At 35.2% G+C, this 27,632-nt stretch overlaps 1 protein-coding gene across 1 annotated transcript in view; it reads left to right on the top strand.

Annotated features, from left to right (window-relative positions):
• The window catches only part of PGR (progesterone receptor), a 31,272-nt gene extending 3,863 nt beyond the window's left edge, over nt 1-27,409 (top strand). The window contains exons 3-8 of the mRNA XM_058824671.1: nt 8,468-8,584; nt 15,702-16,004; nt 17,358-17,502; nt 20,710-20,840; nt 23,885-24,042; nt 25,451-27,409. Coding sequence (XP_058680654.1) covers nt 8,468-8,584; nt 15,702-16,004; nt 17,358-17,502; nt 20,710-20,840; nt 23,885-24,042; nt 25,451-25,606 — 1,010 coding nt within the window. The 3' untranslated portion in view covers nt 25,607-27,409. The remainder of the gene's footprint in view (nt 1-8,467; nt 8,585-15,701; nt 16,005-17,357; nt 17,503-20,709; nt 20,841-23,884; nt 24,043-25,450) is intronic.
• The last annotated feature ends 223 nt before the right edge of the window (nt 27,410-27,632 follow it).

The following is a 27,632-nucleotide window of genomic DNA, read 5'->3' as shown; positions in this document are numbered from 1 at the left end:
GAGTACTGTATTTTAAAATAAATTTTATTTTTGCTTTTTACCTATAATGTTGTAATAATTTCTTTGAATTTTATTCTGTCAATTTTAGATTTCATCTCTTTTCTAATTTAGTACTCAGTTCTGTTTGCAGTAGATGAACCTGCTCAAAAACATAACATATTACATTATTGTTCAGCAGAATTATTTTAACAAAAAATGTTAAGAAGGAATAACTTGATACAAGGAACATCTTAAAATTGTTTTCACAGACTGTTCAAAGTCTATATTGGCAGAGTCTTACCAGGTTAAGAATATAGAGTTATTTAGAGACAAATGAGAGGTCAATGCAGTTATGTAAACAAACGTCTTAGGTTTTACATTGCACCTTCATAACTTTAATTTTTAAATGAATCCACAGACTGGGAGTCTGTTGAGGAAGGGTGTTTGGGTTTTCTAGAAAGGATTTTCAAAGAATGTTCAAGAATGTGCATCAGAAACCTGACTGTAATCAGAAAAGATACATGTTATTGAGTTTGATGGGAAACAATGTCAGACAATGAGCAGTGTAGGCATTGGCAAAATGAACAAATACAGTTGTACCTGTTTTTGTGTAGAAAGTGCAAGACTACAGGGGGCTCCTTAGACATGGACTGATGGACTTCTTATTTTCATTGCAGTATGCTATATAATTATCAGCACTAAACCAATCCTATTTATTGACAGATATTTGATTTTCTACGGACTTTAAATACTTTTAAAAAAATTAATATCGGAAATAATGGTGGAAAATTGCTCCTCTGTAAAAAGACACAAAGTATTTGTATTTTAAATGAAGTAGAAAATAGTGTTTAAAATTCTTACTGGCAATCATATGAATTTGAAACATATTTCTTCCATGAAATGTCCCCCTGCCCATAATTTCTCTGAGCATAAATGCGTTACTTATTTTTTAAAATTTTTAGTACTACTACAGACGTGAGATTTTTAATAATAAGTCATGAAAATAAAGTGTTAAATTTTGTGATTAAAAATTCCTGGTCAAAACTCTACTTTTCATGTAATTTCCATACAGTACTGATCTTTATGAGAAATTAAAGCCTGATTGGAAATAGCTGGCTTTTGCTATTTCATGGATTTTCTCTATCTTGAGAGATTTTTTTGTATGTTATGAGGTTTTGTGCATAGGTAAAAAAGTATTTAATATAGTAGCTTCACATTTGTTGGAAAAAGCTTATTTTCTATTTTAATTATTTATGTAATATGAGACACATTTGCTGTTTCAAATCAAACAGCCTATTTTTTTTTGTAATTTTTTTTACAGAAACTGTTCTATTTATACACCATTTATTTTACCTTCCCTGGTGTGAGGACCATACTTTATTGGTTAAATACATCCATTTGAATAAAATGAACTGCTCTGTTACCCAGAAAACTCTTTTTTTTTCCATATCTAGTTTTTTGAAATAAAACCAGATTATTTAAATTATTATGACTTAACCATGATTTAAAGCTGTATTTACTAATAATATTTAGCAACACATTGGAATGTAACTAATACATGCACATACAACTTAATGAGGGGTCAGAGTTATGTGAGAATCACAAAGATTGCTTAGAATGTTTCTTGGCACTGAATTCTAAAATATGGATGCACTTTAGATACTTTCTGTCTTTTGCGTTCCTGGTTCCCCATATGTTCCCCAAAAGGCTGGAGTTAATGTAATAAACATATATTTCTTAAGGCAAAATCTTGAAGCAGGTTAAACAAAGATGCAAGTCCTTTCTTTGGGAACCTGTAGTATAGCAGATATGTAAAAAAATTAGTACTGCAAGTGAGGAGGAGAAAGGGGACAAAGATACTGGGTTGGTTTTACTTAGGAAACATTTATCTGCATTTAGAAGTTGTACATTTTCTACTGGACTCCTGCAAATAACTATTAGTCTGTAGATTCACTTAATGTACAAAGAAATGACAAGGCTTTAAAAAATACTTTAAAGATCTCCTTTGAGTACAATGAAAACAAAGGAAGTTACAGCTATTCATACTCAGTAAAGAAATTTGAAGAGACGAAATTGAATTCATTGTGCTGATGGGGTAGTGCTGTTCCTGTCAGTGAGATGAGTGTGATGAGGATTTTGGAGATAAAAATAAAAGAAAAAAACCAGAAATAATATTCAAAATGCTTTCAAATATGTAGAATTACTGTATTTGTAGGATAATTTGCTCTTGATAACCAGGTGTTACTTAACTGCTACCAATATATCTCATTCATGGTAATAAAAAGTAGAGGCAAATATTTCTAGCAGGCATTAAGAGAATGAAGATTAAGAGACAAACTTTTACTTTTCGATGACTAAATTTCCAAACAGTCATTTGTGATGTCTTATAAAAATTCCATAATGTGAAATGATGCAGGGCAGCTATGATCAAAATGCTTGTGGAATACCACAATGAGATGTTTTTCCCTTGAGAGGAGCCCAGTGTTCAAAATTTTGGGATTCTGGAGCTGTTGCTAACAGAGAGTTTCTTGGTAGCCTGCATTATTGCCTTCTTGTTGAAAGTGTCTCTTTTGCAGTAGTTTTACTAATGAAAATTTGGAATTACCTAAATCCTGCAAAAAAATTCAAGTGCTGTTTTTCCTATAATAAAACCTCATCTTATTTTTCTTCTCTATTTATATTTGCACTTTGCTTATATTGTTGATATCTAAGGAAAAGTAGTTGCCCAAACCCAGAGTCTGAGACCAACGTGAATACATGATATTGCAGCAGATGTGTCAGAAACTGACTCTTGGTTTGTTTAAATACCTGGGAATGTGTTACAAACTTGATCAAGTGATTGTAGAACATTTGTCTGGTTTTAATATGTGCTTTAAGGTCAGGGTAACTCTGACCTTAAACTCTGTTGCATCAATGGCATCAGGGAACAAACTCAAGCACATGTAGCAGATAACATTTAACTGACCACGTGTGAACTTTCCTTTTTCTGAGATCTGAATTTGGTAAACTGGCAGAAAGTAAAATTTCCGTGAGAGTTTTCACTGTCTGTATATGGAGAGGTTCTGTGGAGTGTCTGATGATGAGCTACACCTACACAGTAAGAAGGTTGATCATGACTTCAACCAAACTTTCTGATAAAGTTTATCTGACCTTCTCAGTGTTATGATAAGCAGTTTTGTGATGGCAGTGTGATTCACTATATTCATAGTGCAACACTGTGCATAAGGAAAAGTGTTTGTCTAAACAGTTATGCTTTTCCATAGCTAAAGAATCTAAAATGGTGCAGCATGCCAAGTATTAAAAAAATGCCAACCACTAGTAGAAAATCCTCTTTGAAAAGAGAGAAATAATCGTGTAGACACCCCTGTAGCTGTAAACTTGATGGAGCAGGTGTTAAAAGTTCCTTTTTCTCACAGCCCTGAAGGTTTTTCTAATTCTTAATCTAACTTTCCAGTCTGGATCTTGGGATCAGAATTTGGTACAGCATATGCCAGTATCACCTGATGGTGATAAAGTGTCCATGAAGTAGAAAACGTGCAAACACACAAAGCATACACATGGCAAGTTGAGAAATGAAAATGCTTTTCACTCAGTATAACAGATTTGATGTTATTGTAGTATTCATGATGTACAAACTAGCAGTGTTTTGATAGATATCTATATTTTAGAATCTAATTAATCAAATAGAATCAAATTAATCTAAGATGTTTCAATCAAGAGGCAGCGATATCTGGGTGTTTTGCACATTACTTTTTTCTTCCACCTTTATTTCTCAAATAGTGGATGACCCTGTCCCACTGGTTCATTTGTAGGACAAGGCAAGGAATTTAAGAGAATATGCATGAAAAAATTTATCATGGCAATGTGTTATGATAATTCCACTAAAATAAGAGTGATAGGATGACTGAAAGGGAAATACAGAGTCTTGTCTTGATAGAAGAATATAACAGGGATCAAAAAGAGAACAACTGATACTTTAGTGCTGCATACCTCTGAAATAGTTGGTGTGTTTATAAAGTAGGTTTTGTGTTCAAATCCCATGTTTTGTATTTGTAAGAAACAAACCCCGAATTAACAAATATGCTGACACTTCCATTATTTTACATATTTATATCCCTGATGTAGTTAATTACTTAAAAACTATGACCAAGGGACAAATGTGACACAATGCCATAAAAAGAACTGGAAATAGTGATTTGTAGATGCTGCCATATTCTCCTGAAAGATTATTAGCTGTGGGAAGTTTTTTACTGTTGTCAGTAAAACTTTATACATTTCAAGATGTTGCTGTGGTAAACAGCCTAGGCAAACCAATTGTTTCATAGTGAAAATCAATATTAAACAATATTCCTAATTTTACAGTTCATTATAGTTTCAATGAATTATGAATTAATCGTGTTTCATTTTTTTTTCTTCTTGTTGGAAATGATGGAACAGACAGGGAAATGTAAAAAAGATTAAAAAACAGGATTGTAGCTTTTGACTTTGTATGGAAGTGAAAGAATACAAGATAGCTACATTTAATTGTTCTTTTTTGTAGGTATCATTTAAAAATTATACTCTCTTTGGAGGTTGCTCTTTGGAGAAGTGATTTTGGAAGGACAAACAATAGTATTGCAGGATTCGCAGGAAAAGGCAGCAAGATTTTGAGATCCTCCTATATAAGAGGAGGAGAGAGTCAGTCAATGGTGTTACAAACAATTATTTTTATTGCTTTGACTGTGAAATATGTTATGAAGAAAGAAATTCTTCATTATTTCAGTTAGATTCCAGGATGGAACATATTCACAAGTTCTTCTGTTTTCCACTCTTTGTCCCCTTTGGTCCACTAAATCCTTAATTCTTTGCTGAGGAGCAGACTTGCATCAATAGCAGGTCTTTCTTTACACCAATATAGGCTACAGAGTGGAAGCTGAAACACCTACTTAAGAACTGGAAGTGAGAATTTTACTTCAATGAGCCAAGAGGGAAATCAAATGTTTATCAAAAGATTATGCATGGTAAAGTCCATGATGGATGTGGGTTGTGGTTAAGTAGTTGGAGTCAGAAGTCTCACTTCAGAGACTTTTTCTATTTTTATAGAAAACACACAGAAATAAAATCATTTATAAATTAAAGCCCCAACAGCATTATCTGAAGTGTGTGGAATCTTGGAGACTAATAGCATGGGATGGCATACAAGGACATGGGGACTGTAGTGTAGATTCCTAGTTCTTCACAACTTAAAAAAAAACACATGGTGAGAGGTAAATTCAACCCACATTTGCTGTTTTGCACTTTGAAATAGTGCAAATAGTGTTATGTTTAGATCCAGACTAAATTAAATATATTTTAACTTCCCATTTTACCAAGGATGAGCTAGGCCAGACTGCCTAGCTGTGGAAAACCATGTCTTGTCAGAGCATGTTCAGGGTAAGGATTACCCTGTATTTACTCTGACAAGTCAGGTTTTCCACAAGCTAGGGACTAGCCTGGTCTGTTGTCTTAGCTTCCAGAAGTCAGATTTTTACTCAAAAGCTACATCTGCATCATTATCTTTTGTTTAGGTGCACAGATGAACTTATTTTCCATTCTTTAAATTTTAAACCCATGTTTTTTGTCAGCTCCCACAATTCTGTTGTGGCTGTTGTTTTGTTTTGTTTTGGTTTTTTACCTATTGATTTAATTGGTACTTTTTCAAAAGTTTATAAGACGTAAAACATACTTTTAGAAAATTATTGAGCAAAACCTTGAGGTGAGCCTTCAGGAAGCAAAGTCGATGTTTGGCAGTAAAGCAGAGGGAGACGTTTGGCAGTAAAATAATTTGCAAAGAGATGCAATAGATGTCTGCAAGCTTTAGACAGAAATCTAAAACTGGACTAAGTAAAACACTGTGATGTGTTCTGGAAAGGTTGGTGGTTTTATAAAAAAGCATTGGCAGTTAATAGAGATACAGGGAGGCAAAGTCACGTTTGGGAGAGAGAAAAAACAAGGTGAGATAAGAGTGCAGTTTGTAAAGACAATGTATGTGCTACTTTCACCACTGTATTAAAAACCTCCCAGTATGGCAATAGTCATTACAGGACTTAAAATTGTGTTTACCTGCTTACATTAGAACTTGCAGCTTTGCTAACAGTAATGGATTTTGATGGAAGTTTAAAAAAATACTATTCTACAAGAATCAGGAACATTTAAGTGACAGATAAAATCATCTCTGTGTTTTCTTCATCAAGCTGGTCACAGGCCAATGCACTGAGAGTGACCCTCAATGTGCACTTTCAAAAAACAGTGCAAAGTAAACATGCAGAGGAAACTTAACATTAGGTGTTTTTGAAAGTGTGGCAATTGCCACAAAGTTCCCAGGTTCATATTTTTGTGGGAAATGCTAATAGAAAGCTTTTCCTTCAAAATTGTGCACTAGTGACTATAATACTATCTTGTTTTTTTTTTTTTTCCTGAGTATTTTGTTTGCTTGTTTGTTTTGTTTTTTGTTTTCCTGGTTATAATGACAGTAGTCATAGACAAGATACTGGCTATCAAGCTACCAATTGAATGGTGATTTTGTCTTGATGGAGGTTTTGGGTACTTCATTAGTACATGCATTTGGTATAACTGCAATGCTCAAGTATGGAAGACAATTAGTTCAAATCTAGATGATCCTGAAGATTGAACTTTTGCAAATACATTTTCAAATACATATTTTATCATTCCAGGAAAACCTTCCAAACATTGTGATCTAACTAAATATTGTCCAGTAATTTTGAAATTAGGCAAATATCTGGCATGTGTTCTTTTCTTACACAATCTCTCCTTCAGATGGCTGCAGTCCCTAAAATATTAATGTCAAGCAAGTAACAGTTTCTGAGAACCCAGCTTTGCACAATGGTAGAAGTGATTTCAAATGGGAACATTTATCTATTGAGATGAAATCCACACAAATCACTGCAATTAAAAACAAAATTCTTTACTGATGGAACTGAAAACTGCCAAACAATTGAAACTTATATGTTTTCCAAATAAGTTGTAGCTCAATCAGAAAGAGTGGAATACACTTGGGGACAGAAGGTGTCAGGGAGAGGTGGGGTAGAGATGAGTGGAATGTAAAACTCACATGAAGGTGTAAGTCAGGTACAGGATATGACTGGTTTCTTAAAAGTCCTGAAAACAAGGAAGATGTTAACAGTAAGCATCAAGAGGTGCCTGAATTTTTGTTACCGTAATCCCCTGAGAGAGTTGGGTTAGCAGTGTTTTGGCTTTTAAGCAAATTTTACTGTGCCTAAATTCTAGTAACAGATTTCATTTCTGGCCTGGTATACACTGGGCAGAGACACTGTTTAATCCTGTCTAATCTGAAACTTCAGAACATATGAACATGGAACTGTACTTTTAATAACTGTGATTCAGTTATGATTTGTTTTGTAAATGTGAAAAATGTTGTTCAGCCTTAGATTTATAGTAAGAAGGACAAGTTTTGTATGGAGTTAGACCATCTTGTGAAGAATTAACAAATTCCCTAGAAAAGAGGTCCAGAATAAATCTCTTTTCAGGGGACCAAAGAAAACCCCCAAAACAAGAAAAGGACAAAGAAAAACTTTAACTATGCTTAAGCATTCCCTTGTAAATTAGCTGTGCATTAAAGCACTAGAGTGCCATGGAGGTGAGATAATACTCATGGATTTTAATTAAACTAATGGAGTTTTAAAATTGTTGTTGCTTATCAAAAGACTGAATGCTTTTTGTAGCTTATAAAGTAAAAGAAATACAAGGAAAAACTTCAAGTAATCCCAAATAAGTGTTTTGCTTACTGGTCTGCTGCCAATAGCAAAATGGATTTTTATTCATTTGTCTGCTTTTGGTAATGTTTCCTGTAAGGAGGAGTCCAGATTTAGAATTAATGAGACAAAGTAGATGAGAATTTCTTCTGATTAAACATTACTAAGCCACCGAGTTACAATCCTCTTCTATTTGTCCTTTTTGGCTGTGTTGGCTGCACCTGGTCAGCTGGTATTTCAGCAAGTTTATTACATGACTGCTTGCCCATCAGAGGTATTTGCTTTGCTTAAAAGGCTTTTTTTTTTACACTACCCCAGCTTCTTCATTCTGTTTGCTGTCAGAAACTCCACATCAATCCAAGCAAAATGTACTTAAGTTCTTTAAAAATAAGATTGATAACTTCACAGAAAAATAAGTTTTAAAGAAACAATTGGTCTCTCTTTGTGCTTGATTTACTTAAGAAATACTGTTAGTACAATAATTTAGGCAGTTCATACTGACTGCTAATTATTTTGGAATTTCATAGATGAGGAGTTTTGCCCTTAAACAGACCAAATAAAGCATTATATTCAAATAGTAACATGATTGGTCAACGGTTAGCATAAAATGAAGGAGTTCTTTAATGGTTCAAGTACACGTTTTTGAATCTTCAGCTATTTTTGCAAAATTTATACACAGAAATAATTTTTTCATCTTAGAAAACATGTTGTTCACACAGTTTTTCTCTTTCCTGTAGGGCAGCACAACTATTTGTGTGCTGGAAGAAATGACTGCATAGTCGATAAAATCCGTAGGAAGAACTGCCCAGCATGTCGCTTGAGGAAGTGCTGTCAGGCTGGTATGGTCCTGGGAGGTGAGCTGTTTTTCAAGTGGATTTATAAAAATAGGCAGTCAAGTACCCTACCTTCAGTCTGTTGAGGTTAAACAGCAGTACTTTGATACTGTGAAAGAAAAACCACATTCAAATATTATTTTTGGAAGAATTACCTAATGCTTTATACTTACAATTTTTCTTTAGTGAATCTGGAAACCCTGACAAAACACTTTTCTGTACTGTGTATCCTTACATTCATTTTCTTGAAGGAAAAGGAATTATGTCTTAGGTATATTTGTTAATAATTTTGGATCAGGTAGTTTGGTATAGGTAAAAAATATGTAGATTGAAATTGACACTAGAATCAGGAATCAGTACTGTGCTCTTCTAATTTGTGTTATACTCTTCATCATTGCTTTGAGTACATGTCAACAGAATTGTATCCTTCTGTTCCACCAGAGAGAGACAGGCAGCAGTTGCACCAATACTGCAGGCTTTGCATATTAGGTGCTGGGAAATCCCATCTTTGTATTAGTTCTTTCTGTAACAGATTAGGGTTTGGTTTTTTTTTATGTATCATTAAATGAAATTGAGCACTGTGCCTTTGAAAACCTACAGGGAGAAAATGGTGTATGATTAGGTAGTCACATGGCAAGTTTTGATGTACTTACAGGCAGGAATGATGCTTATTTTTGCTGGTTTTTTTTTTCCCTATTTTGTATCAGCACAAAGCTTGGAAATATGCTGAGATTATTATATTATTAGCTGAAATAGGCTAAGACCATAAGAAAACGGACATATTAAAGTGATAGAAAGAATATGTTCCTAAAGGGAGTTAAAAAAAAAAAGGGGGGAAGGACAAAAACCTGCTTTATTTCAAATTTAATCTGTTTTAGCCCATCAAAGCCCTCTGTCTGTCTCTCTCCCCTGCTCAACCTACATTCCCTCCCCCACATTTAAGTATTGTTTTTTATCCCTGACGGAAGAGCTGGCACTATATCCTGTACATCATTTCATTATCTTGCTGGTCAGCATTCTTCGATAATGTCAAACGTGCATATAGTTTTCAGACTGATAGTTTGCACAGCTCTGTGTTTCCAGCTCCTGTAAGCTGAATGCCAGCCCCATGGAGCTGGGGTATTCTGCACACACAGCCCTTGTGTCATTCTCACACAGTCAGTCAGTGCCACCTCTCAGTTAAAGAAAAATAAATGGAGCTGACAAGCACACTGGGCTGAGGGGAGAGGGACAAAAGGAGAACATGTCCTTTGGATCCTTCTCAGATTGAAGCAGTGTTTTAAAAGTAGAGTGGCAGTGCAGTAGAGAAACATTATTAATACAAAGGCAGAGCCTAAAGCCTTGTTTGCCCAACTTTGGAAGAGGAGAAGGCGAGGGAGGCAGAGGTCCTGTGTAGGCTGTGGAAAATGCAGAGTAAGAATGAAGACTTAGGAAGAGGAGTTGGCAGATGTAGTGCCTGCCTTTTAAAATTTGGGAGAACATGCAAGATTTGATCAATTTGACCTCTAAAATATATACCTGCCTAAGGCAGGTGTCTTAGACTAGATGATCTTCAGATGCCTTCCAATCCAAGCCATTTTATGATTCTAATGGGTGTAAATTAATAGAGATAAAAATTCATTCCTGACTATGAATTTTACACATCTAGGAGTTTGATGATGATCTAACCTAAATTTTGATTTATGATACCCTGGATAACACCAATAACTAAACTCTGTGTGTTTCAACATCACAGGTAGCAGTTTCAACAAGCAGAAGAGTGTGAGATGGCTCACTATTATTTTCCTAGTCCTTTTGCTTCAGCATTGTTCTGCATAGTAATAGGAAAAGTCACCAGCAGGCTTGACTTCATTCTGCACTTTGTGTGCAGTTATGGATGCTAGTTTCCCTAGTGTTTTTTAATATATGCATTTTTCTCTGGGTATAGGTGCTAGGAACAGAAAAAGTTGGACACTTTAGCCAGCAATATTGATCAGATGGTATGTCCTCATTAGTGTGTTCTCATAGTAAGATGCTCCATCCTCCTACAAAACCTGAGGATAAAGATGCTCTGACTTTTATTTCATTGATGTAACATATGAAGAGAGTAAAATCTTCATCTTTCTCATCACCTTTTCGGATCACTTTTTTTTTCTCAGCTATTACAAAGCGAGTGTAAATATTTTCTTTGTATTTAATACTAGATTTTTGTACCTGGCCAGTTTGTTGTGTTGCTTAGTCTTCTCCTAAGTATACCTAATCAAAGCTGTCTCCCATTTTTTGAGAAGCCTGTGCAGTCTAGTTTCACTGGTTCTTAGAGAGACGTTGCATTTCAGCAGATCTCTGCCCTGATATCCCCACCTACACCATCTTCTGGAAAGGAGTAATCTGGCAGCAAATAGAAAGCAAAAGAGAATAGTTGGACAATGGAAAAAAGGAAATACTGAGTGGAGCTGTGACTGTGGCACCTCTATTTTTTTGTCAGGTGCTCTTAGTGATGTCAACAGTTCTGGGGAAATTAGGAAGCTAATTGTTCTATGCAGGCTGAAATGGAGTGCTTAGTACTGAAAGGAAGAAGAAAAGACAAATGTAGACCAAAAATGAGGAAAACTGGAGTGAAATGATACTACATGTAAATGAGGGTTTAAAATTCAAACTGCAAATAAAATCTCAAGATAGACTGTTAGCCATAATACTCTTTCTATGGTTATATTGTCACCCCTCTTCTTTTGCTTGTCTGCCATTTTTACAATTCCTTTGTTGTATCACATGAGCAAAATTTCCTACCCATGACTTGATGTGCTGATCAACACAATATGATTCATATATGGAGTGTTACAGGGCTTAGATAATTTTCCCAAAGACATCAGTGATCAAAGGGCTGGGAAGCCTGCCATACGAGGAAAGGGTAAACATGAACTAGCAGTGTGCCCAGGTGGCCAAGAAGGCCAATGGCACTCTGGCCTGTGTCAAGAATGTGTTACAGCCAGGATTAGGGCAGTGATTGATTGTCCCTCTGTACTCAGCACTGCTGAGGCCACACCTCAAGTGCTGTGTCCTGCTCGGGGTCCCTCACTACAGGAAAGACATTGAGGAGTGTGTCCAGGGAGCTGTGGAAGGGTCTGGAGCATAAATGCTATGATGAGCAGCTGAGGGAGTCAGGGTTGTTTAGCTAGGAGAAAAGGAGGTTCAGGAGGGACCTTATTACTCTCTACATCTGCCTGAAAGGAGGTTGTAGCAAGATGGGCGTGGGCATCTTCTCCCAGGGATCATGTAGCAGTATGAGAGGACATAGCCTCACACCCTTGACTGTGCCAAGGGACATTCAGCTTGGAGGAAATTCTTCACAGGTAGGGTTGTTAAACTTTGGAATGGGCTGCCCAGAGAGGTGGTGGTGTCACCATCCCTGGAGGTGTTTGAAGAAAGGCTGGACATGGCACTTAGTGCTGTAGTTGACAAGGTGGTGATGCATCAAAGTTTGGGCTTAGTGGTCTTGGAGATCTTTTCCAAGCTAAAAGATTCCGTGATTCTCTGATTCTGTGAATTGGGTTTGTTCAGCTGTGAGAAAAGAAGGCTTAGGGGACACTTTATCACTGGTTTCCACTATTTAAGGGTGACTGCAAAGAAGATGGAAACATGGAAAAGGCAAGGGATAATGAGTACAAGTTACTCCTAGGGAGATTCTGATTAGACACAAGAGAGAAATATTCCACAATGAGAAAAATCAGCCATTGGCATTATTGCCCAGATCACTGGTGGACTCATCACTGTTGAACACTTTTAAGATTCATCTGGACATGGTGCTGGGTCATCTGGTCTAACTGTGCTTTTGCCAGGGAAGGTTGGACTGGATAGTCCATGAGGTTCTTCCCGTCCTGGAATTCTGTGATTCTGCGATAAAAGCCTATACGCAAATTTCCAATTCTTGGAATAAAGTACATGCTTAGAGACATCCTTGAGTATTTTAAATGAGTTGGAATTGGCAATACTTTAAATCTTTTTTTATGTTTACAACCTGTATAGGTCAAGATTTTTTGTGCATTTTGTGATTTGTGCCATTTAGAACTTACATAGAGATATTTTTGTTCTTTTACCTCTGATACTTAGTTTCTTAATGCTGGCCTTGAGTTAAATGCAGACTTGCTATATTATTTAATTAACATGAGAAACACTGAAATTTTACAGGATGTTAATGATAAGCTTCCAAAAATTACTATATTAATTAAATTATACTTACTTCTTAGGGAAGTACACCTATCTTCCATTGAATGTCACTGAGTGGCAACCATATAGATAAAAGCGTAATATTTTATTATATGAACAACAGTTCCATTTTTCAACCCTAAATTCAAAGCAATATCAAACCCCTGAAATTTTGAAAGAAATTTTAAATCAGTAGTAAGTAAATTATAGGATAGCAACCAATAGCACTAATAATTTATTTCCATATATGGACTGTTTTGTTTTTCTTAATCTATAGAAGGAATGTATCAATAAAAATATGCATTTCACAGTACTGTGTTTGTAATTTTTTTTGAAAATATTAATTGTCTTTGGGCTTTATAATCTCATAACTTGAGACATTAATCTATCCCCTTTCTAATCTTAAACCTAATAGGATAGCAGGTAGCTGGATCAGATCCTGGAATAAACAAGTGCTCAACTCTTTTATTTATTATGAGTGAATCTGTAATTTTTTCAGGCTGATTATCACAGATTCCTTGTTCAGCTGTATTGCTGAATGATTGTGTTCTTCATTGTTTCAATCAGCTTTCAGTCCGCAGTGCAGTGATTACATGCAGAAAAAGGTGAATTAATTTTCCAGGTAATATTTTCTGAGGTAGGATCAAAGGGTTTGTTAAAACCAAGATGTGTTCCTTTTGCTTTGCTGCTTTCTCTATGTTGTATACACCCTCCTAAGGTGTGCACGGCTTCTTTTTCTACACAAAAAGCAAGAGCAGAGTGACCTTAAAGTAAGGGCCATTGTGTTCTGTCAAGAATAATACATCATTGATGCTTTTCACCTCATTACAGGGTAAGGAGAAGGGTAGTGAGATGTTAAACTTCTACTAGAAACCCAGTCCTTTTATTATAAATTGTCTACCATCAGTAATGTCTAATTGTCTGTATGATTCTGTATACCTAGCTAAAAAAATATTAAAATACAGAATTAGGTAGTAAGGACAAAATCATAATATATTTGATAGTGGGATTAAACAGATTTTTTTAAAATGTTTTCTAGGTACATGTAGAACACAAACACTATAAACATGCTATTCGTAATAATCAAGGGTAGGGGAACAGTGAGTATGAAGAAACTGCTTGAGTGGTTAGCTGTCTTAAAGTGAGGTAATGAAAATGTTACCAAAAATTTTGTGCTGTGTAAATATGCACAGACATATAGTATTAAGAAGTATATATTATAGTATTAAGAAAAATAGTTGTCAGAGTGGATTGGTATTATTTACCCATTATGGGACTAAGGGGAGACATTTACTTATGTTACAGCAAAACTTACCTGCTTTGTAAACAGCAAATGAAAAACTAAGCTATTGTCAAATCTCCATTGTTTTCCTTATGTTCTTTAGAGTTTTTATTAATTTGATGTGGTCTCCTTTGTTGTAGATGGGAAAGTTTGCTGCGAGTTATTAATAGTCACCTCTCTTGTAGACAGGTAACAAGTGGAGTTGTTTTACTGATGGCTGTTAAGCAACATAATTAGCAATAAACACACGAGCAGTTCTGCAAACCAGTGTGACATTAATTCTGATACATTTAGTTACTTGGAAACAGGGGTACTTATTAACTACTAACATTTGCATGTGATAACTATTCTGTTTGGTTTCTTTCTTTACTTGTTCTCTGAACTGTAAAAGTATCTGAAGCCATTATTTCTGAAAATACCTGAAATCATTATTTATGAACTATTAAATGCATTGTTACTTCTGTTTTCCTTCATGCCTACACAATACTTAGTGGGAAATTCCCAGCAAGTTTATGACTATGTGTAGGTTTGTTATGATAAAAATTGGCTCTAGGTCTTTCAGCATAATAAATTGTCTATTCTTTTGTGGGTTTTTGTTTTGCTTTTTTTTCCTTGGTTCAGCTGTAACATAAGATGCAACTTTGTGTTTGGTTCTTTACTAAGAAATCTCGAATTAGAAATATTTTTATTCTTACCATAAGTGGTAAAATGAGCATATGATTGTTGTGGCACTTTATACTAATCTAATTAAACCTGCAGTTAAGTTAGTGGGAATATGAACCCTGAATGTCATTGCATGATGAGTGTTACTGTTTTTGCCATCACCCCTGTGTCTATTTCTATTCCCCTGTCATGTAAATCGAGCATAAGTATCAGTATTTTTATTGCATTTTTTGACCTTTTTCCCTAAGACAAACTTGTTTGGCAGAACTAAAGATCTAGCAGGGTTTTCATCGTCTTTGAGGATCTATTTAAAGCAAATAACCATACTAATGTATCTGTGCTTATTTTGGGAAGGCAGTTCAGCTATTAATTTGTTTCAATTAGTGTTGTTCATACCACTGTAGTATGGAAGTAACAATTAAAAATACTGAGACAGGGAAATTATCCTTTAAGAAATGAAATATCTTCTAAGAGTTTACAGTATTTGTCGGTCTTTCACTCATCCCCCTGGGCCCCAAAATAAGATTCAGCCATGACACTGAAATGCTCTTAGGGAACTGGAGGAGTTTCTATGTTTCTATGTGTAGTAATTAATTACTAACATTTCTGGTTTTTGAATATTAGGGAGTAAAAGAAGCAGTATCTTTAATTGACATTGAATAGAAACTGAATTGTAGAGCCAGCTGGCTCAGCTGTTGGCATATGACAGAACGGTGGGAATTGAACCAGAAAACCCTTTATGAGGTTACTGTAACCTAGAATTCATGGCAATAATTTTAATGGGTGGGTGCTGTTCATCCCTTAGTAAAAGGAGCAGGATACAGAGGGAGAAGGTCTAAAGAATTTTCCATTATCATTTTTCAATTACATTAATAGTCAAAAAATAGAAAATTTATTCTGAAGACAGCTCTGGTTTCCTTGTATAGATTAAAAGTGTAATCCAACATTATTGGAAAATACTAATGTTCTTGGTTAACTCTTTCTAACAGATCAACGATTTTTTTTTTTCAGGTCGAAAATTGAAAAAGTTTAACAAAATTAAGGTTGTGAGAACATTAGATGTTGCACTCCAGCAGCCAGCAGCCCTTCAAGATGAAAGCCAGGCTCTAACCCAAAGGCTGTCCTTTTCTCCAAATCAAGAAATACAGTTTGTTCCCCCAATGATAAGCGTTTTACGAGGCATTGAGCCAGAAGTTGTCTATGCTGGTTATGACAATACAAAACCCGAAACACCAAGTTCCTTGCTGACCAGTCTGAATCATCTTTGTGAGAGGCAACTTCTTTGTGTAGTCAAGTGGTCTAAATTACTACCAGGTAATATAATTTCTTATATGTAGTGAATTGTATTTAAGCAATTTCATGAGAGGAGCAGTCTAAAGATAATACTATTGATTACCTGTTAATTCTTTACAAATGCTGAAATTATTAAGCTTTCCCTTATCAGATAATTTAACTAATCAAATATATTTTAATAGGGAAGCACATTTGAAAGAATCCATCTAAATATTTAGATTCACTCCAAGTAAGCACAGGAGCTTCGACAGTTCCTGTATGTGATTGTTATTACAGCCTTTCTTCTATTTATTCATTTGATATAAAAAGGTTGTATATCTGCTTATTCTTTATTCTTCTTATTACTAAAATGAATTTTTGAAAGCACCAAAAAGTAAAATTTTTATAAATAATACCAATTAGAAGTAAGCTGCTCACAAACAGACTGGTAATAAGAAGTAATTGAATTTATGAAGATCCACAACTGGATTGAAAAAAAAGATCCATGTTGTATATTTATGTGTGCTGCATGGTGATAGGGATCATCATCGTCATCCTGGGATATATAGAAATCAATATATTGAGGAGAAAGCCTGGAAAATAGTCTCATGTGAGCTCAGTTTGACACTGCTGCTGCAGAAAGCAGTAGTCTCAATCACTGCTCTTCCCATTGCATTTGGCACTTAACAGACCTCTTGAGTGAATTGATTCATCTCACCAAATGGGAGGAAAAGAAACCTTTTTTTAGCCCTCTGTGTTTCCTGATGTCTTCATGAACTGAACCAGTTCACTGAGGAGGAGCATGAGTGCCAAAGCTTGCTTGAAGGAGGTAACAGGACCACACAATGAGGAACAGGAGTGCTCCTTTCAGTGGCAGGAAGCTATTAGTTTCACTCAGATAATTCGTGGCAATCTTTAAATTTTTCAAACAGCAAAAGCGATCAAACACAAGCTCACAACTGAATATGGTTCTCTTAAGTTGAATGCAAGAAAGGTGCTCATATTGGATGTTTTTGTGTGACAGCTGCATCTTATGGTAAGAGCACTGATGTTCAAGCTATTGACATTCAATGAGAGTTGGCTACAGTGGTAATGTTACAAACTGTCATATTTTTACCAAAGGAAAAAGACATACATTCCTATCCTCTGAAACAGTCATTTTTGGTAAAATAAACTTTGGTGTGAACATTTCAAAATACTGGATGAGAACAAAAAGACAAGAGGTCAACTAAGATAGGCAGTTATTACCCAAGCATTGGAGAGCTACATCCCCAAAACTGCTTGTCTTTCTAGGTGTTCTCAGTTTGATAGCTCAGATTTGTAATCTCAAAACACCTACTTAGCTGCTGTCTAAATGAGAATGATGAAATATTTTATCTTGAATTTCATTTCCAGGTTTTCGGAATTTGCATATCGACGATCAGATAACCCTCATCCAGTATTCCTGGATGAGCCTAATGGTTTTTGCCATGGGATGGAGATCATACAAACACGTCAGTGGTCAGATGTTGTATTTTGCACCAGATCTGATTCTAAATGAGTAAGTAGAATGCTCCCATGAATAACATGTTGAACTTTTATGTGCCAATGGGAATGTGACTCCATTGAGGCTAAGATTTCATTCATTATTTGTTCTGTTTCAAAATTAATGGCCAAGTCCTCTGACCATATCAAAGTTTAGTATCTTTGGGAGTGGTTTTGTGGGAACCACAACTATTCTGTGTACATGGTCAAGCAAAAGCAGTTCAAACAGAATTTTAATGATCTAAGGAAAAAAAAAAAATCATGCTGTCAGAAGATTTACTTCAATTTGTATGAATAAGTCATGAGTTAATGTTTACTAAATGGTACTGAGTGTGGGTTTTTTTTGTTGTTTTTGTTTGGGTGTTTTTCGCAAATAGTTTGCCTAAAATCTAAATGCTCAGTAAAAAAAATACTTATCAAGTAGGAATTTTAATATAAAGGAAAAATTACATGAGACTGCTCTTTTCTGCTGGGGGATGGCAGAGGCTTTTTGGCTTGGATTTTCCTTCGCTATGCTACTTAATTTAGATAATCATCATTTCAGTCTTTGTCAGTTTTCCAGCTCCGCAAATTAATATTGTCAGACTTGTAATTTTATATTCTTTTGTTATAGTACATGGGAGGTTGCCAGGAACAGTAAAACATAATTTAATCCCTATATTTATTTTTCCTTAATAAATTTTTCTCCCTTTTTTTTTCTTAAAATACTAAAAGAACTGTTATGAAGCAAGCTCAAAGAAAAACAGGTATTTTGTAAGACATGTTGTTTAAGGATTAAGGGGTGGATTTGCAGAAGATCTGGACACCTGATTTTAAAATCTATAGATGTTCAAGATCCTCCCAGTGAAGTTCTTTGTAGAAGATATTCAGTAGAGCCGACCCTATAGCTCCTGACCTTTTCTATTTCAAATGACTGTAAATCACTGTGAGGTTGTTGAGTAATGAATTCTTTCCTGTCCCATTTTTATTAATTGTGCTGTACAAATTGAAATACTTAGAAGTTATGAGATTGAATTAATTTCTGACTGTATTGTTGTCCCAGCATTGTCTTATACATCTTATGGTTACATTCAGAAGAAACACAGAGTGAGCTGATAGCTTTAAGCAGTAATGTCATGTCTTGGAGTATCACCCCGCTTGTGCACCACTGCTGACGGCTTGTGAAGAAGACTTTAAGTACTTTCTTTGGGAATGGTGTTAAGATTTATGAACCCTGATGTGATCCACCAGAGACAGATTCTTATTATCAACTCAGGATCATCTCTGCTGGGTGCTGACAACATATTCCTCTCTTGGTTGTAGAACATCTCACTCATCAGGGTCATACTAGAGATGTTATAAACAAGGAGATATAAAAAGTGAACGATGCACTGAATCATATCTGCAACTATTTATTGGAAACAAGTTAGCTTTTAGATCAGTAAAATGTAAACAACTTTATCTATGATGATGTCTAAGTTTGTACTTTAATGTTCACCTTAAGCAAGGGTAACTGCTGAACATTGCCAAAAAAGTTAGCTGTCCTGGTCATGCATCCCCATGACTTTAGCTGAGCTGGACCAAACACTTTGTGGCTGCACTGTCAAACAGATATGCCTGAGAGGTGCCCCTGAAAAAGCCATTCATTAGCGGATCGAGATGATCCCTGACATGACTCACCATGTAGGAGTGCAGGCACTAATGCCAGAATCACAGGAGTGTGTGCCTAGAGGTAGAAGGAGATAATAGAAGGTCCTTTTGCAGGGGCAACACACACTGTTTCATAATTACCATGAAACCACAATCCAGAGCTTGTGTCACAGCCATTCTATCATTTAGTGAACTGAGTTGTAATGCTTCTAGGGAAGGATGTGTTTGGTAGCATCAATTTCAGACCAAGAAAGCCAGTAGTGCTAGTTTGACAAAGATTTCTTTGTGTTAACACCCTGCAAGGACTTACCGTTCTTGTATTTTGCAGTGTCTGAAAATTTGAGTAAGAACAACAGTTAAGCTGCTAAACCCTAAAAGCTGCTATTGCTCTTCATAGATAGTAATTAAGAAGAGATGCTACCAAAAAGGAATAGAAAAGGAGATTTAAAGTAGATGAAGAAACAAGTCTATTCAGGTCTAAAAGATTAAATTTCTATGGTTATGTCATTTAAGAGCTGGTACAAGATATCAGATGTTGAACAACATTGAAATAATTTTCATTCAAGCTGACAGTAACACTTTGACAAGAAAAAAATTCAATGCATTGAAAAAGTCTTTTTTAAATGGAAAATAGCCTGTTTTGTTTGCTGAGGTCACTACCTGCAGTCAGGTTGGAATGCTGATCTGAACTCACTCACAGGTGGGCAAGCAAAATTTAATCTTCCGGTTATTGTACCTAATTCATCTGGATTGGGATGCCACCTTTTAAAATCAGTCCAAATTATTGGATCATCAGGTTAATATGCAGTGAATTCAGTCTAGATTAGAAACTTTGTAATGCTACCATTGCAGTCATTTCAGTTGGAAATTTTTCCTACTAAGTATGTGCAATAATATATACTCAATATACCAAAATCACAAAGAGAAAAGTGGTATCAAAGTGCTGCAAAAAATCCCATAGTTTTATGTATTTCCTGTGTGATTTGTTCTGGTTACTTCTGTGGGAGTTCAGGAAAGGTTGTATTAATGTCTCCATGTACTTAGCATGTAACATTTTAACTGTTTCTTTAATGGCATAACATGCTACAGAGTAATATCATTGCTGCTAGAAGTACCAGGCTGGAGTTGCTACAAAGTATCTTGATACAGATATTTTTGGAAATCCTAAGAATAAGCTTTTCTATAGACTTTCAGATTTGTCTTCAGTTCTATGCTTTGAAACCTTTACGGAGATAGACGAATCTGTTGACTTCTAAAATAAGATAGTACTTCACATTATTCATCAGGGTATTTTTAATTAGTAAACTCCCTTTATTTTTAGTGGTTAGAGTTCAGCTTTGATAATTTTTGGTTTCTTTTCTGGACAGCAGTAACAGATTTAACATCCAAAATAATAGCACATTCATTGCAATAAAAAACTAGCATAGGAACAAAAATAATCAGAAAATTGTTTACGTGTATAAGCTTATCTTTAATTTTTGTAATGTGATAAACTGCTAATAAGACCTTTCTTTCAAGCAGTTAGTACTGGAGACATTCTTTGTCTTTGTTTAAATGTTTTTTAATTTATTTTTTAAACTTTTCTGGGTGTAAGACAGAGGATGAAAGAATCATCGTTCTATTCCCTGTGTCTATCCATGTGGCAACTCCCACAGGAATTTGTCAGACTTCAAGTAAGCCAAGAAGAGTTCCTGTGTATGAAAGCACTGTTACTTCTCAACACAAGTAGGTTCTTTTATTTTTATTTAACACATCACTACTAAAAGGGTTTTGAACCATGTTGTTTAACTTGACAACTTGACAATCACTAAGCTCTGTGGCTTAACAAATGGAACTGTCCTGGATGGAATGTTAGTATTGTAAGACTAAAAATATTTTTTCTAATGTTTATAAAGAACAAAGGATTTGTGATTCATTGTTGGTTTTATTGTACTGGGGAAATGTTGGATCTCTTTTGACATATGGCCATACTGTGTTACACATTTTCAAAACAACTGTGCAGTATTTCTGCGTGGAAACATCGGTTCAAGTGACTCTACACAGATTTAAAAATCTCCAACCAAATCAAAACAATCTTTAAAGTATTATAACACATTTAAAAATATTTAATAAATTATCAAGACTGAGGGCTTTATCTTGACCAAGATCTTAAAGCATGTTTGCTGAGATTTAGGGAAGTGGCCATGACAAACAATATAAGCAGTTATTCAGCTTTTTATAGTTATAAATAGGTGAAGTTTAGCACAGATATAAACAAATGGAAATGTTTTTCTTTGGTTTGTTTCTCTGGAAACAAAATCCGTGGTCACTTAATTATACGCATCTCTTCAAGAATGCAGCATACAGCTGCATTCCCCATTACATAGGAAATGTGATTGCTCATGAACTTATCTTCCAAAATCTTCTCTGAAATACTAAAATTTGCATCTGCTAAGGCCATAATTGTTAGTTATGAATCCCCAAATAAAATTTTTTTAAAGTTATACAGGTGCTGTTAGACATGACAATAAGCACTTTTGAAAAATATAGTGGAAAGAATGTAAAAGTTTTGTTCTCAACACACAAAGGGGTCAGAGGAGAGATGTGCAAATCCTGCATGACCTGCTTCTTGGTTTTACAAAGTTTAGTTAATTGATAAGGAATTAAAATTTAATCCCTCTCAATCTGTTCATGGCTGGTATTTGCATAAACCCATTTGTAAAAAAAAAAAAAAAAAACAAAAAAACCTGGTCTCAGCAGAGAGTAAGTTTAAAAAGATATGAACATGGAAATTACTAAAAGAATGGCAAAATTCCATACACTCTGTTAAAGCAGTAAAGGTAATGTGGATAAAAATCTAAAAATCCTGATATAACTCCAGCTGCTTTGTTAGAATATTAATGTATTTCTTTTTTCAATGCTTTCCCCCTTGTTTTCATCCCAAATAAACTCTTTTCTATCTTCTAAAATTTCAGTTAAATTTAGATAAATTTGTGACAAATTTGTGATAAATTTCAGCTATCTCTGTTCCAGAAAGTTCATATCAAATTCAAAAAAGCATGACAGTGTTGGTCCAATCCCTCTAGTTTTTGAGTGCATCAATTTAATGGAATTCATCCAGTTACCTTTCTTTATCAACTGCATTGCATTCAGAAACTATTTTTTTAAGATGATATGTTTTGCATATGCAGGAAATCACTTAAAAAAAAAAAAAAGTATTTCTACCTGTTCTGATGAGTTTTGCTTTTTGTTCTCTCCTGCATTTATTGTCTTATAGGAAAAAACAATTTGTCAGATCTTTGGGAAAAGGAACACACCTAATAGTTGTTGCTGAGACATTTAGTAAACATTTGGTACTGTATAAATATAATTCCACAAAAGTATTTTCAAAAAGCCATATAACCTTGTTGTTGTTTTAAGGTGTTTCAAGACTACTTTTATTTTAGTCATGATGTTCATCTTAATCCACTTCAATTGTGAAAGGACAGCCATTTCAATCTTACGTGTACTAACAGTAAATCAAGTCTAATTCTTTAGTCTCTCATTGTGTCTTCTGTTCAATTATTAAGATGAACTGTTTTTGACATTTTTAGATTATTCAAAAGCAGCAATAATTTGAAATAAACTGAGTGTCAATCTTGATACATTTCTAATTTTGAATGGACGCCCAGCCTAAGTTTTAACATTATATTTGATTTCACAGTTTTTTCTTTGAGTTGGCTGAGGCTTAACTGTAATGCTTCCCAGACTTCTGATTTAAAGGAATTTCTAAATCTTGTTACATAAGATTTTGGCTCGGTTCGTGCCACTGCATATAAGTATCCTCATTCTTGACACATGTTCAGGGAAGGGAGCAGCTCAAATAGATAGCTACAAGGAACATTGGTCATTAGGTGGGAATGTGTCTTTTTGCAGAATTCAGAGGAAAAATGCCATTCATTGATGGAAGATAACTTCAAAATTAATTTGCAGGGGAAATACAAAGACTTAATTGCTGGTTTAGAGATGTAAGTCAAGGGTAACTTCCATCTAACCCTAAACTCCATCAGAGCCACTTTATATGAAAACGTTCCTTAGTTCTCTGTAAAAGAAATATCCAGAATAAGCCAGGCTTTGAAAATTAAACTATTCTTTTTCCATGACACTTATCACTAGTAGCCACTAACAGGTTCTTTTCTCAGTGTTCTCTCCATGGCCTCATTTTTATTCTCACACCTGACCTGTAAGAGAAGAAGGAGTTCAACCAGTTTCTCCTCCTTGCTCATTCTTCTAAAAAGCTGTTCACCTTTAAGTCTCTGATCAGTTCTATTAAGTGAAAGAGGTTCAAACAGGAGGTCTGAGCCCTGGCAGCTTTACTGTCTGCACTACTTTAGAGCTGTTAGTTCATTCCTTGACTCCATTTTGAAGCACTCCAGCTAGATCTCTCTACCACAGATTTGCTGTGAAGAGGGCAGACCCTCAGCAGGGTAAGCACGCATCAGTCCATAACGTGTTTCCCCACAGACAGGAGTGGCTCTTTAAGCCTTTTTTTCCCCAGCTAACACATGTAACTGAAGCTTAGGGATATTTCTAGTCATAAGGCAGTTAGCAAAATGAACTGATTGCTCCTGGTATATCCTTTTAACTAATTTTATCACTGGTTTTGGAGTAACTCCTGAAGGGGAAGAAGTACCTGGCACATAATAATGAATTGCACTGTACAGCATGAAATACTGTAAATTTTTCCTGTACTTGAAATTTCAGTGCCTTCAGAGTAAATTGTAGCCCAGCTGATTTGGTTTTTTTTTTAGTTCCTTTGGAAGGTCTAAGAAGTCAAAGCCAATTTGATGAGATGAGAACAAGCTACATCAGAGAACTGGTGAAGGCAATTGGTTTGCGCCAGAAGGGCGTTGTGGCCAACTCACAGCGTTTCTATCAGCTTACAAAACTGATGGATTCCATGCATGATGTAAGTTGATTTGTTAATGCTTTCTGCTCTTTATGTAAGAAGGAATTTCCTAAAAGTAATTCTATGGAAGGGAGTCATCAGCATTGCTAAACAACAGAAGAACAAACAAAAAACTCCTTTATTGTGTATATTTGTGTGAATAGATAACTCTGTATTCAACATCAGTATTTGTATTGTGCACATATTTTATGGTATACCACATCAAAGTATTTGTGAAGCATGCATTAGAGTGCTACCATTTTGTTTAATTTTTAGTGTATTATAACCAGTACAATTGTGGGCTTTGGTAGGGGTGGTGTATATGTGTGTGTGAGCACGTGTATACTTGTTCAGGAGAATAGTGTGAGGTAGAGGCAATTCAAGCTGCAAAGTCAGACTACTAAGAATTAGTGAAAGGCAACCAAGATTGGATTTCCAACCTTAGTTCAACTGGTTTTATGTGTGTATTCTGTACCACTTTTTCAGTATCTGTCTAGGTTTAGAAATTGAGTAATCTTTGACAATTCTAGATACCATACCCTGGACTCTTGAACTCAATGTTGGTTGTGAGGAACTCCTAAAGAATTCAAGGTGGACAGGACTTTTGCATCTTTTTATTCTTCAGAACTCAGCAAATCTGCATTTTATTTTAATTCAATCTCTTCCTTTTAAATGCATACAGTAAAATAATCTGTGAGGAAGAGAAAGAGGGAGAGAGGCTTGCTGCAAAGTAACAAAGTGGTATTTGATCCATGGAGTATTTTCATTCAAGTCCTGTTTCAGCTCAGGCTGGTAAGGTGGTGGGAGATACAAGGAAAAGAAAAATCATCACGCTGGAGAGATTGTGTGATGTTAAAGCCTAAGGTAGCAGAAATAGTCCAATATTTAACAACATAATGGTCACTGGTCTGAAATAAAAATTGGAATCTCTCAGAGAGGCTAGAAGAGATGTAATAATCATGTGTTGAGCAGTTGCTTTCAAGGGATTAGAGTCTGGAGTTCAGTGTTTGCAGCATACACTGATATGATCATAATGAAAATCATATCAAAGCTCACAGGTAAGTAGTAAATGCTGCCTCTCAGAGCAGTGTTTAAATAGCAGGTAGTGACCAAAGCACACACATGAATGTGAGAATAAGATATAAGGTTGAAAGCTTGTTAAGTAGTTGCCATTGTTTGTCACATACATCTTGAGTGAGGGTGATACTACTTTGTAATATTAGTGAAGCAGTGGTTTATATGACTTGCCATAGCTATATGTATGGTTTTTGCCATTAATAGGGTCTGACAAGTACCCTGATTTTCAAGAAAGGACAGGGTAAGGTATAGAATGATGTGAGCTGATGAATGTGTAAGTGGTTGACAGCATGTTTATGTGGCTGCATTACATTTAGCCTGATTGATCATGTTTGTATTTTATCAAATCCAGCTGGTGAAACAGCTCCATCTCTTCTGTTTGAACACATTTCTCCAGTCCCGAGCACTGAGCGTTGAATTCCCTGAGATGATGTCAGAAGTGATTGCTGCACAGCTACCCAAGATTCTAGCAGGGATGGTGAAACCTCTTCTCTTTCATAAGAAGTGAAATGTCTTTTCTCTTATCACAGAGATGATACCTGGGTCATTTTATGTTTGTTTATTTTGGTCAAGATTTTGCAATGTCAGGACTTCAGCATATTTGACATACTTACCCTGCCGACTGCTTTATACCTGTAACATACACAAGCCATTCAAGCTTGATGTACATATTGTGAGTTCCTGATTCCTTAACTGCAAAAATCACAACAGTCATAAGAAATGTTTTGTAAACTTGTCTAAGCTGCTTTTTAGATTTGCATATGAATGACAGTGAATAGACTTTCCAGATTTCTAACAACAGCTATACATTTTTCTTACACATTGCACACTCTTGAATTTCTGGTGTGACATGGTGCAAAATTTTTACTTTAGCACATTGTGTGCATGGGTACATGTGGGCACGTGCATAATGTAGGATTTTGGAGGAATTAAATATTGCCCACATTTTCTTACGGATATTTTACTTTTTATTACTGCAATGCCATCAGAAATAAATAATGTGCTAGGCACACAGTGTACATTCATACTCACATCTGTGGTCATGTTGCATTGAAACTCTTGATCCAGCATACTGTTTTCTGCATCATTCAGTGGAGCTCTTCTTCAAAAATCAGAAAGTTTAGGAAAATTTCAGTGTGTATTACACCAGAAATAATGTGTATGCAAACCCACTAAGCTTTGGTTTGTGTTATTTTTCCTTAAAAGTTCAGCACTTACTAAGGCTAAATCACTTAGCTGTAATCCTAAATTCATCAACTCTTACATTCTCTATTTCAGAATCTTTAAATAGAGATGTTTTCACTGACTGCAACTCTTAATAATCTTAATGTTTTGAATTCCAATGGTGAACACTCAATCAGCCATTAGCATCAAATTATAGTGAGATCAGATGCAAAAAGAAATGGAAAATATGACTGCAAACATTTTGATACACATCAGACTCATTTCAGTATGATTTACTGGAGCTACATATTTTCTATTTTAAAAGCACACCATTATAAATGGAGTAGCTGTAAAAAAGGAATTGGACTCAATTAGCTTTATATTCATGTTTTACCACAGAAATGAATATTCAACTGAAAAATTACAATGTGGTGATTTTTGTTCCTTTGGTACGGTTATGAAGCAACTCATGCATTTAAGGCAGTAAATTTTAGATATATTCAAAAAACAGAGAAACAGATAAACCTTAAGAAGAATTTATGAGTGTATTAAAATATGACAGATTTTGCCAGACATTACAAATTATATGTAAACATAGGAAATTGTGAGTCTTGTTTGGATACTTCTGGCCGTATGCTTTTGCTTTTGCCCATGGCTTGTTAGATGTCCCCATTGTGTGTCTGTGTCCTGCTGGTGATGTGTAGCTTGGTCTGTACAGACATATCCTTGTCACAAGAACAAAGGCCCCTGGAATACAAGTTCAGTATCCCCAGCTAAATCACGGTACCCCTCATTAAAAGTATAAGTGATGTTGCTTGTTGGTAAAAATTACATCTTGGTTCCTGAAAAAACTGCGGACAACTGACAAGTACAGGAATGTCTCAAGGTGTCCTTACTGGTCATAATTTCCTAAAGCCAACGAAGAAGAATCTACATTACAACTGGGAATAAGAGCATTTTTGAGATCCCCACATATCAATACAAAACCCACTAGAGCTGGTGCAAATGTGTGACCCTAGATAAAGTGGTATAGACAGACTTCTGTGTTAATTGACAAGGTTTGTCATTTCTAACTGCCCAGGAAAGCAATGTCTTTGATATTCCATACAGTCTGACTTTTAACTGTGATCCTTAAAGCAATTATGTTTTAATAAATAGCACAAAATTCTTTATTTCTACATTCTGATTTTTTTTTCTTTATTTTGTGTTTGCATTCAGTAAATGTGATTTTCAGTAAAAAAATCCATTTCAGTCATTCCACTTTCATGTAACAACTGTATTTCCATGCATTCTTTTGGAATTGAAGTATTGCCACATCACATGATTTACCACCGAGTAAGCAGACCGTCTATGTTACTGTTTAGATTAAA

The sequence above is a fragment of the Ammospiza caudacuta genome, chromosome 2, assembly GCF_027887145.1.
Source record: "Ammospiza caudacuta isolate bAmmCau1 chromosome 2, bAmmCau1.pri, whole genome shotgun sequence".
In the NCBI taxonomy this organism is placed as follows: domain Eukaryota; kingdom Metazoa; phylum Chordata; class Aves; order Passeriformes; family Passerellidae; genus Ammospiza; species Ammospiza caudacuta.
Note: the sequence above shows the minus strand (reverse complement) of the source record. Positions and strands in the feature narration are given on the sequence as shown.